Below are 14,520 nucleotides of genomic sequence, written 5' to 3'. Positions count from 1 at the left end.
GTAAATAACGTCTACTGCTGTTTATTCCAGTTTCTACTACCTCAGGTATCCTATAGATTTTCTTCTACCAAAGTTCACTTTCACATTGAAATTATATTTGCTATGTGACTGATTCCTAAGAGTTCCAGGGCTTAAGGGCTAACTTCTTAGCACCTTACTGTGCAAGTAAATTTTAAAGATCTCTGGGTTAAAAAAATTTGGCTTCATTTTATTCTTTGTTATTTTAAATATATCAAGATATTTTAATTAAAAGTTTTTACCCCTTTGAACCAATTTTATAGTATAATTTGTACCTATTTTGGTGGTTTTGTCTTTATAGTAAATAAAAGATTTTGGACAAAACTTGTCCTTTTTTATGGCAAAATCTGACTTCATTACTTCCTGGAATTACTGTATTACATGTATTTTCCTTTAAGCGAACAAGATCTTGTCACCAGTTATGTGGTCTGAAAACTGCCTGCAAGTAAGGATATCATTGTTTCTGTTTCTTGGTCTTAGAAACAGTTTGTATTTGGAATTAGATAAAGCCAAAAATCTATAACTGCTTTGTCTACATATTCCTGTAGGTTAAGGGTAAGAGTTCTTAAAGCTTTCAGTGCCATGATTGCCCAAACCCATCAATGAATGTGACACCTCATCCCCATGAATTAAAAACTACTGATTTCGTTGGGGTTGCAGCAATAGAAACTTACAACTTTATAAAATTATATTTTAATGGGAACCTTGAACTTGCTTTAGTTTTTCATAATTCTTGGAATTTGGATTTTAGTTTTTAAGACTGCCACACTTGTTTTTGTTCCATATTTATTTTGGGTTGAAATTTGGTCTTTATAGAACTGCAGAAAATTCAGGCTCATCCTGGCAGCTTGGGAGCAAATTCTAAGATCAATTCAGCTTTGAGTGTACATCTGATGGAACTGTTAGATCCCAGCTATGGCTGTAGCTTTTGGACAAATAAGCTGCCCTATAAGATTGAATTCAACCTTTCCTTCCCTCTCTACCTGCACAAATTCTAACCAGAGCAGGTCTTGTTTAGTGTTTTCCATTTCAGTCATGTTAATATGGCCTTGAAGCCGAAAGCCTTAACCCCCTATGTCTATAGCAGAATCTCCAAGCATTGAGGGAAAACATGCAGCATTTGCTGTTTCTCATATAGATATCCCAAAGGTGCTTTTTCATGAGACAACTGGAGTTTCTTTTTTCTCTTTGAAGACATTTTGCTTCTCATCCAAGAAGCTTCTTTAGCTCTGAGTGGATGGTGGGGAATGAAAGGATCAAAGAGAAAAAAAGAAAGTCCACTTGCCTCGTGAAAAAGCACCTTTGGGACAACAATGACCTGAAAACCTCCATAGACATTCTCACATAGATGGCAGCAGATTAGTTAAGAGGTCTTGGCAGTAACATTCTGTCAGAAGGCACCCCATGCCAGGTACTATTTTACACATTCCTGATCTCTATTGCAGGGCCAAACTGTGGAATAGCATCCTTCAGAAACCTATAAGGCTCCCATCCCAATGGTATTCAGAAAGTCATTGAAAACCTGGCTATTATTCTCCAAGGGCTTGGAGTAGAGTGATTATTGAGTCTTTAAGCAAAATTTTCTTACGTATAGTTTGTCTTCTGGATGTATGATTTGTATCTGTTTTTATTGTTTGGTGGTTTGTAACTGTAAACTGACCAGAGCTGTTTAAGTGTTGTGTGACCTTTAATTTGAAAACTGGTAGTCCTTGGCTTACAATCACATTTTGGACAGAAATTTCAGTTGTAAATCAGTGCACTCAAGTCGAGTCAAATGTGACTGGATCGGCTTTACAATCATTTTTATGGTTCTTATAAAATGAATCACTGTGGTTGCTAAGCAAACTCCATGTTCATTAAGCGAATCTGGCTTCCTAAATAAATGCTTTTTTCCACCAGAAACTAGTAATCAAGGACTACCTGTATATAAATAAAGCTCCTGAAGACAAACGGGGGGGGGGATGCTTACTCTGTTTGGCCACCTAGTGAGATGATAAGATTGCCATGATTATCAGTTCCAGCTGATTGGAGGGTGACCAAGGGACCAGGAACGCACAGCAGTATTGAGGAGGAATGTCTCCTTGGCTCCTGGTTTCTTGAAGGAGTGTGCAAAAGGTAAAACACTACTGTTGTGATTCTTCAGCAAAAGGAGCATCTTTGTGACTAGTAACCTTTCTCTAAACTTTGTTCAAAGGCTGCTTGAATCCTACTGATGACAGGCAACCTCTTCCTGAACACATGGTACATATCAAGTGAGATTGACACATCCTTTGGATACAATACAGTCCAAAACATCAGGGAGGGGACAATTAAAGTCAACAAATGCAGAAAGCAGAATCTGCGGCAACCAACTAATTGCTTTACTCAAGGATCTGGGAAGCCAAATAGGATGTGTCTATCACTCTTCATCATCCTTCCAGATATGTGATTTCTGGCTCCAAAGGCTTTTTTATACTGAAGGAAAGCATAGTGCAGCTCGGCAGTGTTCTGGCTTTTGTGAATAACTCAGATTTGTGACTCATACTATACGACATAATTTGCCAAGCATTTTATTTATTGAATTAGATTTCCACAAAACATACATGTGCCCACAATCATTACCATGCTAACTAATAGAAAAACTGGAAGGCAGCAGCATAGGAGATCAATTTAATAAGCATTGACTGGTTATGTGCTTTCAAGTCATTGTCAATTCTTAACTACATAGATTTTTCTTCAATATCTGCCCCTAATGTGGTCTTTCTGGTTTCTCAATGCCTGTACCGACCACCACTGATTCATCCGCCTTGCCATCTATTCTCTTTCCTACCCCCTTTCTCTGTTCCTTTGCTTGCTTTTCTGCTTAAATATGGGGGAAACTATCCCTTTATTATTTATTTATGAGTGTATTCATTCAATTTTTACCTTCAATTGACAGATGCAGAGGGTTATCTCAACAAAATGTACATATTAAAAATGCTGTAACAAAAAAAACAAAGCGAACAAAAAAAATAGAAGGCAATACCTTTAAAACACTTAATTTTAAAAAAAGTTTCATGAAGACTAATGGACTAATCTTTTAAATAAATAATAAAATAGTTGATTGATTAAATGATTACAGTAAAAAGCTGATCGAATTTCAAGAGGCAGGAAGTTTCATATCGTAGTATCTTTACCACAAAAAGAAAAAGTTTGTGGGTCTTCATTCTCTTATTCGACCCAAAGGAGAACTACAAAAAGGTTCTCCTTATTCATTTAACATTCGAAAAATCAGGATTTTAACTCATCAATTTTCGTGCGAGCCGCGGCTGGCTGTTGCTACAAGCACTCTTAATCGCTACGAACACCTCTCGAAAACTACTGCTCACAGGACCGTTAAAGGCACAAGCCTTTAACGCGAAACCAAGTATTCCGTTCCTACCGTAAGCAAACCTGGAAACAATGTACAATTGTTGCCCACCATTCTGATCTGCCCCAGATTTTTCCCAGAGAGGCACAAAAATCAGAGCGCAAACTTGCTACCGAGATGTCCAGCATCCCCTCCTTCAAACATGTCCCGGGAAACTTTGCCCGCTTCGAGTTTGGTTCCGGAAGATTCTTACCGCGAATTGGGGAGGCACAGATCTGGAGGGTTTTCGACGAGGGGCAAGTTGGGATTAAGCGCCTTTATTTGAGGTTATGTCCCCCATCAAGGTGAAACATACTGGCAAAAAGCAGATTAGCTTCTCCTAAGAAACAGAGAGCTACCTTCGAGATTTGCGGGAGCAAGTTCACATAAACACACACACACACACCCTGGTTTTATTCGCCCTCCATAGTGCGCCTTCTGCTTTCGGGCGGCGGGGCGGTTTGCCGGCACGGCCCCGCCATGCTAGGAGGGTTGCGGAGGCGCTGGGAGGCCTACAAGTACCGCTTCGTGCCCTGGATTGCGCTCAATCTCCGCCACAAGCGCAGGTGAGGACGAGGGCGAAGGTCCACGGCCGCCTTTCCCTCCCGGGTCGCGGAAGGAAGGGTCTCTCTTGGGGGAGAGCGATACAGAGAGACCGGGAATATCCTTTGCGGGTTGGTCGCGGGCGCTGTTGGAAGGCTGCGGGATTGCTGCCATCTCGCCGGAATTTTGCAGCCGGACCGAAACTTACTAAATCACTTTCTCTTTGTTCCTTTATCTCTATCACTAAACCCCCTTCCTTCTTTCCTTCCTTCCTTCCCCGTACCAATATTTCCACTTTTGTTTTTTGTTTAACAACCTGCACTCATTTCTCCATATATGATGGATTAAAAAACACCACACATTCTCTTCATAAGTACAATGAACTAACTCTCTTAGAAGAATAATTAAAAGTCAGAAGGAAGTATTTCTGAATGTGCCATATGAGGACAATTCTATACTGACAGTGGCCCGCCGTTGATTTAATTGGGCTTTCTCACCAACCTGTATCTCTGAATTAACAAACAGGTGTCTGTAATAAGTTTGAACTGATTCTAGGTTCCCTTGCAAATTACTAAATATAGCAAGATGAAAATGTTTGGTTTAATTTACTGAGTGAAACTGTAGAGAATTACCGTCGTATATTTTCACACACAAATAATTTTATTGTCTACTAGGATATTAATACTTGCAAATGAGATTTATGAAAAAAAAATATACAAATTTCTGTTAGATGCTGCTCACAATTATCAGTTTTAAGTTGGGGGGTTGCTCTACAACAGTGATGGTGAAACTTTTAGAGACCCAGTGCCCAAACTGCAACCCAAAACCTACTTATTTATCACCTGGTGCCGGGTGGGCATGGCAGCAGCTGTCATGGCAGACTGGGTGGGCGGGGCCTGGGTGGCAGGGGCCAGTCCCTCGCCATCTCCGGGGCATGGCACGCGTGCCCACAGAGCCACTTCTGGCACGCGTGCCATAAGTTCACCACCACTGCCCTACAACATCCAACTCTTCATCCAGTCATCAGAAGTATAGTAGATTTTAGTGAGTAGTTAAGTCTCTTCTTTGTTTGAAATATGTTCCCATTAGAACTGATTCTTGTCCCTACTTTTCCTCAGTAGAAAGCAAAAGTGATATTTATTAAATACAAATTAATCATAATCTGCTAACTGAAGGAGTTGAAACACAGGGAGAATGTGTGAATGTATAGCTAACAAATTTATACTACCATATGGATTGTGGGCATTTCACTCTCATCAATATCTGGAGAGGGCTAACAGAACTGCTCATGCATCCTAAGGGGACCAGGGATTGTAATTTCATATTTGTGAACTCTAGTCACTATGTAGACATAGTCACTTGCAGATAATGGGAAGTTGCAACTGCTTTACTAGCTACATTGACTTAGGGTATGATTCTCCCATAGTATCTGTCTGAATGGTTCACTCTGGCAGTGAAACAATGTCACCTATTTGGTCCTTGGGGTGTGCTTCCTTTGTAGCAGTGCCTGCCCTCTGGAATATGCTTCCTCTGAAATTCAAACTGCTCCCCATGTACTGGGATTTTGAAGGGCCTGGTTCTTTGTCCAAGCCTTTGGACAGGATGATTGAGGCCTCTTTCTTCCTTTTTGTTCACTCAGCTATCATTGTCCCTTTGATTTGTGTTGTTTTCATGTTTTCAGTATTATTCTTTGGGTCTTAAAAATGTTTTAACAATTGTAAGCTGCCCAGAGTCACCGGGAGTTGGGTAGCATATAGATTGAATAAATTATCATCACTGAGTAACTTTGTTAACATCTGAAATTTAGAGAAACTGCTATGGGCCACATATCACAATTTAGCTATTTGGAAATTGTACAACTGTAAATGCATCTATTTTATTGTAAAACAAGCACTAAAGCATACCTTTTGTTTTCCCCTCTGATGGGAGAAACACAAACTATTGAGAGAGCAAGTTAATCACTTGCCTAGGAATCTCAGCCTAAAACAGACGTGATTATGAACTATTTTTCTAGACCAACCATTATAGGTTTTTTTTAAGGCAGGGTTGGGAAGAACACAGGACCTTTGCAGGCATTAACAGGTGCTGAGGAGCATCCAGTTAAGGTTTCTGGCCTAGATAAGGTTTAGGAATGAACAACCTGTCTGTCTATCTGTTTGATATCACAGTAGCCATATTTTGGAAATTATAGTCATTATTAACAATTGAACAACACTTTCTTATAAAAAGAAAAATATATTTTTGTATGCTCCCGTCCCCTATAAATTTATGGAATTTTAAACCGTGACAATTCTTATACTTACAGAACCTCTTGCTCCTATCTTACTTCAGGACTCTCCGATTTGTGCCAGCAGAATCTAAAGACAAAATTGTTTCTGATGAAGATGTCCTTCAAACATTATTGAAAACATTTAGATCTTTATTTGTAAATGACTTGAACAGACAAATGTTCCTTTTGAATGTAATTCCCGAAATTAAATCAAAATATCCAGAAATACATTCAGTGCAATCTAAAACAATATCCAAAGCAATATACGATGATCAAGAACATCAAAGAGCTCTTAATCCAGAAGAAGTTTTGTTCAGTACATTAGGATTCAGCATTATTCGACAACCCAGTTCACTGAAGTCAGCTGGAATAGGAGTTTTTGTAGCAAAAGGGTTTGTTCCAGAAGGAACCGTTGTATCAATGTATCCTGGTATGGAAATATTATTTTTCATATAAGTTCATGCACAAACAGCATTACATTTGATTCATCAGGTGGTGCAGCAGATATAACTTTAGGTTTAATCCTTGACTTAATGTTTATATGTGGAGGACACTTTAGAAGGATGGGTAGGTGGATGGATGGATGGGTAGGTAGGTGGGTGGATGGATGGATGATTAATGGTTTCATATCTTAACAAAGCAACCTAGCTGTTTGCAAGCCAGGAACTCAACACTTTTTGAATTGAGTCCTGGATTCCGGCCTCCAAATCCTGTCCACTAGGTTGTGATGGATCCATTTTCCTCAGTATCATCAACACTGACTTAAGATATTTGGAACTGGCAGAATTTGAACTAGGATCTAATATGTTTAAAAGCTCCCTAAACAACAGCTCTTCTCCTTGATATGAAGTAATGGTCTTACCAACTTATTTCAAGTTGGTAATGCCCAGAAAACTAAATAAAGGTATCAACCTTTATTTAGTTTTCTGGGCATTACCAACTTGAAGTAAGTGAAAATTGTTATGTTTTGTAGCTCTTTGTTAACAGATGCCCTGCAAACTAATCAACATCCCTTGCTTAAGTATTTCCCAATTGTTTTTCAAAACAGTTTGATTCTGTTTTCTAGGATTGCCAATACTATTGACAAGGGCCAAATTTACTATGATATGTACTTTTTTTAAATAGCACACTTTTTTCCTGTTATTATACAGCCATTACCAGCTCAGTAGTCCTGGGGGACGGGGGGAGAAATGGCATCTATTTCATATTGATATTAGTATTAACATTACTACAATACTAATCAGTATTATAAATTAGTAAAATAAAATCAGTATAACATGGTAGATATAGGTAGTCCTCAACTTATGACCACAATTGAACGCCATTTTGCCCTATTTTATAATCTTTTTGCCACTGTTATTAAATGAATCACTATAGCTGTTAAGTTAGTAACACAGTTGTTAAGTGAATCTAGCTTCCCCACTGACTTTGCTTGTAGAAGATTGCAAAAGGAGACTGCAATCTTCATAAATATGAGCCAGTTGCCAAGCATCCAGATTTTAAGCACACGACTTTGTTTGTCTGAAGGTCAAAAAAGGGTGGGGATGCTGCAATGGTCATAAGTGTGAAAAGCAATCATAAGTCACTTTTTTCAGTTCCATTGTAACTTTGAACAGTCACTAAACAGACTGTTGCAAGTTGAGGACTACCTGTACACACAATACACAGATTTCAACTTCAGGAACCTGTGTTCAAATTCTCATTCAACCATTTTTTGAACTGTTGTTGCTATTCAGCCTACTGTGTCTCACGAATCATATACAAAACCCCTTGGAAATAAGTGTGATTCAGCAGTTGTAATAAAGTAAAATGGTATTTAATCCATGTCAAAGTTTTAAGAATATTATGCTATTGGGACAAAAGGGTAAGATTTTGCTCTGTTGAAGAATAACTATATATAATTCTTTACATCTAGCTAATGTATGTATGTATGTATATCTTCCAAAGAACCAAAAACACATGAGCACCAGGAATATTATGAAACTATAAAAGTTTAATAGAATAAAACACCTAGCTTTCGTCGGCAGCTGCCGACATCATCAGGATATAATGTTAGTTGATGGGAGAGTTTATTTATAGGTAAAGCGCTGCTTGCACCCGGCTCAAGATCTCGTCACCGGTCCCAATTGGCTAAGCCGCGCTCTAGTCGTAACTTCCGTATCAGTGACTGTGCTTTTCTTGCATCTTCTGCCTATGTGTGTATTGTTGTGCATTCTCCTCATGTGGTCCTAAATTCCTGGTTCTCATGTGTTTTTGGTTCTTTGGGAGATGAATATACCCAGGAATCACACTTTTATTTTTAATGTTATCATCAATATATATATATATACACACACACACATACACACACACGCGCGCGCGCGCACTTAAGGATCTAAAATAACTGCTTTTTTTAAAACAGGCACGGTCTATGAAAATCACGAACCCATATTTTTTCAATCCATTGGCAATCCATTTATATTTAGGTGTATTGATGGTGTACTTATTGATGGAAATAATAGGGGAATCTCAAAGGCTATATACAGGTAAGGCATGAAAGCATTAAGTAAATATTGATATAAATAAAGAGCAATTGATAATTATTCCTAATGTTTATGCCATATAAAACTTCACCTTATCTAAGAGTATAATCAAGAGGTCTCAAGCAAATTTGTGTGAATTTTGAGACATGGTTGAGCTTGTGTGTCTGGAGATCTGCCAGAACTATCCACCAATCAGATTTTTTTTTTCAGGTGTGAGGAAAGTCATATTGTACAATTTCATTTATTACTGTATGTCTTTATAAGGGAAAGGGTTGTCTTTGAAGGGCTGCTTCACTTGAATCTTTATTAAAGTGGAGTGTCCTTTCAAAATATTAGGCTTCCCTAGTATTTAGTATTTTCTTTTCCAGCATTTTGAAATGCTGATTTCTGTTGATGGAAACTCTTGCCACAAGTTCCTGAATTCAATGCAAACAACACTCACCATCCAACAGGTTTTGACCTCCTTTCATGGATGCTCCTTATTGGAAATAAGTATTCTATGTAATAGAGGAAATGGAGCTATACTTTAGATATGGCCTCATCAATATATATTTTAGTAATAATTTGCTCTTGAAGGATGCATTTTGGATAGATTATTGGTATTGGATAAATAGCCAACCTTTGAAACTCAACCACAGTTCTGTCATCCTGACACTCCTCAAATATGAATTGTTTCTGTTGTCTTTCCTCTGAAACTGTAGTAGAAAAGCATTAGTATTGCCTTGTCAAAAATATAGAATCTTACCATAATTATTTTTACATGGGTTAATCAGTAGACTCTCCTAAGTCCTGCTGTGCTACCTCATTACAGCAGAAGAATGTTAATAGAAGGATAAGCAAAGAATGGCAGTAGTGTATATCAAAAGTATACAGGATCCCATCAGGATCATCCAGGGCTTGAAGGTCACCAATCTGCCCAGTTATAGCAAGTAGGCATCTATATTAGGCAGCAGCAATGTAGGAAGATGCCAGAGGTAGATGGTCACTAAAGTGGCAATGACAAAGGCATCAGCAAGGGAAAAGATAATGATAAACCATTCCTGACTTTACTAAGAAAGGTAGTCTTGATACAAAAGGTAAAATAATTAATAATATAGGGCTTGATGATGGACCAGTTCAGATAGTACTTAATATGCTATGAGGAATTGCTGAGGATTTTCAGAGTACAAACAGTATGCATGAAATAACTACATTAAAGCCTTTGGGATATCTAGTTGTTGGTTTTGCCTTGCAGAAAAAGAAAATTCAAATTTGCAAATTAGAGTTGTAACAAAAAAGCTTTCAACCATTGAAAATTGAAATGAATATACTATACTACATACTGACAGCTAGGAAACACTGAATTGAGATGGATTAGAATTGGAGACTTTCAATCAGAAGATCAATTTGTTTTCTACTCAGACATGGAAAACAAGGAATGACATTAGTTACATAGCTAAGAAAGATTTATTAAAGACAATACCAGGCTATTATGCAACCAACAACTGATTAATATTAATTAGAGAATCTTATGGTATGGCATTGTCTAAATTTATTTATTTATAAATAAAATTTATAATTTTTATTGGTCACTTATCTTACCTTGGGTAACTCAGGGCAGCTTATAATCATAAGTTTATGATTTATGCTTCAACCATTGATGCATTGATGAATTTGACGATCAAGTGTAAGTTGAAATCGACAGAACATGCTAGCAAGATGTGACTGGAAACTACAATGCCTGGAAGGCACAAATGATCAGACTCAAATTATCATACTGTGGACACATTATACAAAGACTTAGCTCTGTGGAGAAGATTATAATGCGGGGAAAGGTGGAAGGAAAGAATTAAGAGAAGAGGATGACCAGCAGCCAGGTGGATGGATTTGGTTCCAGGGGTGATAGGTGCATTGTTGTAAGGACTAGAGGACCAGGTTGGGAACAGATCATCCTGGAGAAGATCTGTGTGGTCACTAAGTTGGTACTGACTTGATGGCACATAATCAAGCAATCAATAATTTGATAAAGTGATTGATATTATTTGTATGTGTCTTGTTAAGTTTCAACATTTAAGCAAACAAATAAAGCACCTATTTCCTGATTTTTGGCCAAGACCATTGCTAATAGGTAGTTGGTGGGTAAAATGCTATTTGTATTGATTTCTACAGGATATACTAAAATTACAGAATGACATGAGCTCTTATAGGTTATTTTCTTTCCTTTTTGGTGGCAAAGGATCATAGTGGCAGTTCAGAGTATTAACTGAATGCAGTTTCTTGCACTCTCTTTATCTGAAGGACAGGCTGATTGACACATGCTGTGTTTTGCCTGTACTCAACATTTTGAGGCCAGCAAAAAAAATAGTTGCAGTTGGCTTTAATACATGTTTTGAGGATTTGAGGAATAAAAGTAATGGTGGCAGAGAAGTGGTCTGAGCTACTTTATGTGTAAGATCATGTTTTAAATTGGTGTTCAGTTTTCTGCTTATCAGACCTCTGATATAGTCTTTGGTGTTAAGGACATTTAAAATTTTGAGAGCCTGCTGTATTTGCTCTGCAGAACTAGTCAATTCATAAAATAGATGCAAAATCTATATAATAAAGCATAGTAGCTAATTTCCTCCAGGCCACCCAGATGGTCCCTCTGATTTTTTTCCTGAGTAACTCATCTTTCTAAACAAAATACTAAACTGTGCTCACTTTCCATGTTTTATTTTCCAATACTACTAGGGAGTTTATTATGGGGGCTCAGAGATATTCTTGAACAAATAGGGATTCTAAGTCATTAGTATCATACCAACTCTACTATAGTTTGCAGAAACAGATATTTAGTTCCACCACTGAACAGGATATAGGGCTGTTGAATACAGTAATTCAGGTCTAGCAAGTGAATGCAATTTGTATCTGCCCAAGAAGCAATCAAAATAGAATGTTGTGGCTAATGTTATAATATCATTTAGGTCATGCAGCAAAAGAGATCAGATTGGTCCTTTAAAAATGTGCGATGTCTTTTGGCTTACAACTGCTATGCAAAATCCATTGGCTGTGGGACAATATGTTAATAACTGTTCAACAGGTAAGACCATTTTTTTCCCCTTTGGTTAGATTGTAAAAATTGAAGTTGCTATGCATGTTGTAAGTCTGCCTAAATATTAATTCGTCAGTGGCTTTATATTTATAATTTCTGCAAATAGTGGAGGTTTATTCTACATCAGAGAATAGTTTGTAGGTTTTATTTATATTCTGCTTTTATTATTTTTAAACAACTCAAGACAGTGAACATATCTGCTGCTCCTTCCTCTTCCTGTTTTCTCCACAATAACAACCCAGTGAGGTGAGTTGGACTGAGAGACAGTATCTAGCTCAAAATTACCTAGCTGACTTTCATGGCTAAGATGGGGATTGGAGGTCACGGTTTCCTGATTTCTATCTTGATGCCTTACCCACTAGAACAAATTGGCTATAGTATGTTCATAGAAGGTGTCAAGCACAGAAAATCAGGAGTCCAGACAGTTCAAATGAATAGATAGGTTTATTGTATGCTAAAGCTCCCTACAAGAATCTGAACATCTAGTGGTCAAAGCAAATTAGCTATAGAAAAGAGTCAAGAGAATTCAAGGTAGGCTGGACTTTGACCTCTTTTGGGCACTAAGGGACTCAAGACTTATTACGCATTTGACCCCTTCTTCGGGCTCAGCCTGCTCATTTCCTGCAGAAGGGCTTAGATAGCAAAGGGATTTTTTTAATTGAATACATTCAGACATATATTAATGTACAGGCATCTCTTTTTCATTTAAGATATTTCTCTTTTTTCCATCAGAAAAAGAAGCAAATGTTTGCTATCAGGAACTGAACATACCTAAATGTTTTCCTATAGAATTTAAACAGTATCTTCCAAACATAAACTACGGCCATGAAATAGAAAGGTGAGAAATTTGTATTTTTGAATATTTCTAGAATAATTTAAATAGTTAAGTGTTCTCAAATATTTGAAGTAGGATATATCAGGATTAGAACAGAGGAAAAATTGCTTGTGTTGTTAAAAATATCAATGCACAATTGAGACCAACTTCTTTTCCTGCAATATTCAATTTGCAGGTCCTTGAGATGTGTGGTTTTGGTAGCTCTCCGAGACATTGGCCCAGGAGAAGAACTTTTTTCAAACTATTACACAGTTATTTCTTGATGGTCAACTATGGACGTTTACAGTATTTAAACCAAATGTGGTATCCTTTAACAAAGAATGATTGAAGATACATTTTGGTACAAAAGTTTTATTGCGAGTTATACCTTCAACTATATATTTACTAAGTCAAATTTGTTGGGTTTTTAAAATAGCAATAGCCTATCTGAAACCTTTAAACTATCTGAAATTTAAACTTTGCGGATTATTATGGGACATAACTTATTTGGGAAATGCTTACTACACAAACACCAGAATTGAAATAAACAAAGAGTTCCCTGGTGTACCTGGGTCCAGCATAGAGACTTCAAGTTATTCATTGTCTCCCTCTGTTGTTCTTTAAATGTATTGGATTTAATACACTCATATTTTGGATTTTGAATGGCTTTATCATTTCTTTTACTATTGTTAAAAAAAAATTGTCCATTTAGTTAACTTAAAAAGAAGTACTTATACTTTAGTTATTATACATTTTATAGACGATATGTAATATATATGATAATATACATGTCAGCTTACTATCTTTTTATGAAGAATTATGTTATGTCTGACACTCAAAGAGAAATAACAAATCCATGTGCAGGCTGCACCTGCAAGTCTTTGAAAACAGCAACTCTCGCCCCACCCATCCTCAGTCTAATATCTGCAGCAACTAATTATAGTTGAATCCTTATTTTCATCAACACTTCTTGGAATTCTGTATGGAAAAGATTTAGAGTTTTATTTGCTTTCAAATAAATGAGTTTTGAGATTGATTTTGATACATTAATTCCATTAAAAAGAAATAGAAATAAATATGTTAAAAGTAGATATGCTTGTGTCCGTTTTTAACTATTTTTAAAGCTATGGAATTTAGGTAGATTTCTGAGAACCTTTTTCCAGTGTAACAAATACTACATTAATACATCCCTAGTAATGAATTAATATTATTGATAGCTGTTGATATATCTAGATATATTTTTTGTAGAATGTATTATCACACATTTACCAAATTGTATTGCAAATGCATCATTGTAGACTATGATTTTGAAGTTTCATAACTCAAAAATAAATTGCTTAGTGCATATATATGTGAAGTCACTTCAATATATTTAGATTATAATCTTACTAGATTTTTTCTTGATGTTATTCCTGTTAAAGGTAATGAAGCTTACCTCTTAGCTGATACACAAGAACACCCAATATATTTGTTCAGCTTTTTTAAAAAAAATCATGTATATAATAGTACAAGACAGGAATTTATCACGTTTTGGGGGTTCAGATATATGATTACATCCCATTTACTGTTTTTAATAATATTCCTTCCATCACATTAGAAATTACAATTCAGTGGACACTTTTAGAGAATCTGTAGAAACTATAGCTTGTCAAACATATCTATGCCATGCAAAGAAAAAAAAGTGGAATGTTTATGTGATGACTGCACTGGACGCTTCCCCAAATACCTCTCCAGATGTCAGCTTGGAGGAGGATGAACCAGTTCCAGGCATGTTTGGAGGGGATCTGGTTAATGGCTTCAAGCAGCATTCTGGAAGGGATTTGGCTGAAGCACAGCTGCAGCTGGTCAGTGATGAAGAGAAACTGCTTTTTGCACCTGATCCAAGAACAGTAGGGCAGAGAAAAGGCAGGAGCAGAGAAG

At 36.9% G+C, this 14,520-nt stretch overlaps 1 protein-coding gene across 1 annotated transcript; it reads left to right on the top strand.

The window, feature by feature from the left end:
* The first annotated feature begins 3,620 nt into the window (after nucleotides 1-3,620).
* Nucleotides 3,621-13,947, top strand: SETD9 (SET domain containing 9). The gene is made up of 6 exons (XM_039355434.1): nucleotides 3,621-3,951; nucleotides 6,260-6,627; nucleotides 8,599-8,722; nucleotides 11,659-11,774; nucleotides 12,519-12,624; nucleotides 12,797-13,947. Exons 1-6 carry the CDS (start codon nucleotides 3,866-3,868, stop codon nucleotides 12,882-12,884), a joined length of 888 nt encoding a protein of 295 aa, XP_039211368.1. The 5' UTR covers nucleotides 3,621-3,865; the 3' UTR covers nucleotides 12,885-13,947.
* The last annotated feature ends 573 nt before the right edge of the window (nucleotides 13,948-14,520 follow it).

This window comes from Crotalus tigris, unplaced genomic scaffold (genome assembly GCF_016545835.1).
Source record: "Crotalus tigris isolate CLP2741 ecotype Arizona unplaced genomic scaffold, ASM1654583v1 scf7180000017571.3126492, whole genome shotgun sequence".
NCBI lineage: Eukaryota > Metazoa > Chordata > Lepidosauria > Squamata > Viperidae > Crotalus > Crotalus tigris.
The sequence above is the reverse complement of the archived record's forward strand: the minus strand, read 5'-3'. Positions and strand labels throughout refer to the sequence as shown.

What these genes read in the sequence shown, in the direction of transcription:
- SETD9 (XM_039355434.1), top strand. Translation starts at nt 3,866, where the DNA reads ATGCTAGGAGGGTTGCGGAGGCGCTGGGAGGCCTACAAGTACCGCTTC. An exon ending in AATCTCCGCCACAAGCGCAG is followed by an intron (nt 3,952 to 6,259) that starts GTGAGGACGAGG and finishes ATCTTACTTCAG; the next exon opens with GACTCTCCGATTTGTGCCAG. An exon ending in ATCTCAAAGGCTATATACAG is followed by an intron (nt 8,723 to 11,658) that starts GTAAGGCATGAA and finishes AATATCATTTAG; the next exon opens with GTCATGCAGCAAAAGAGATC.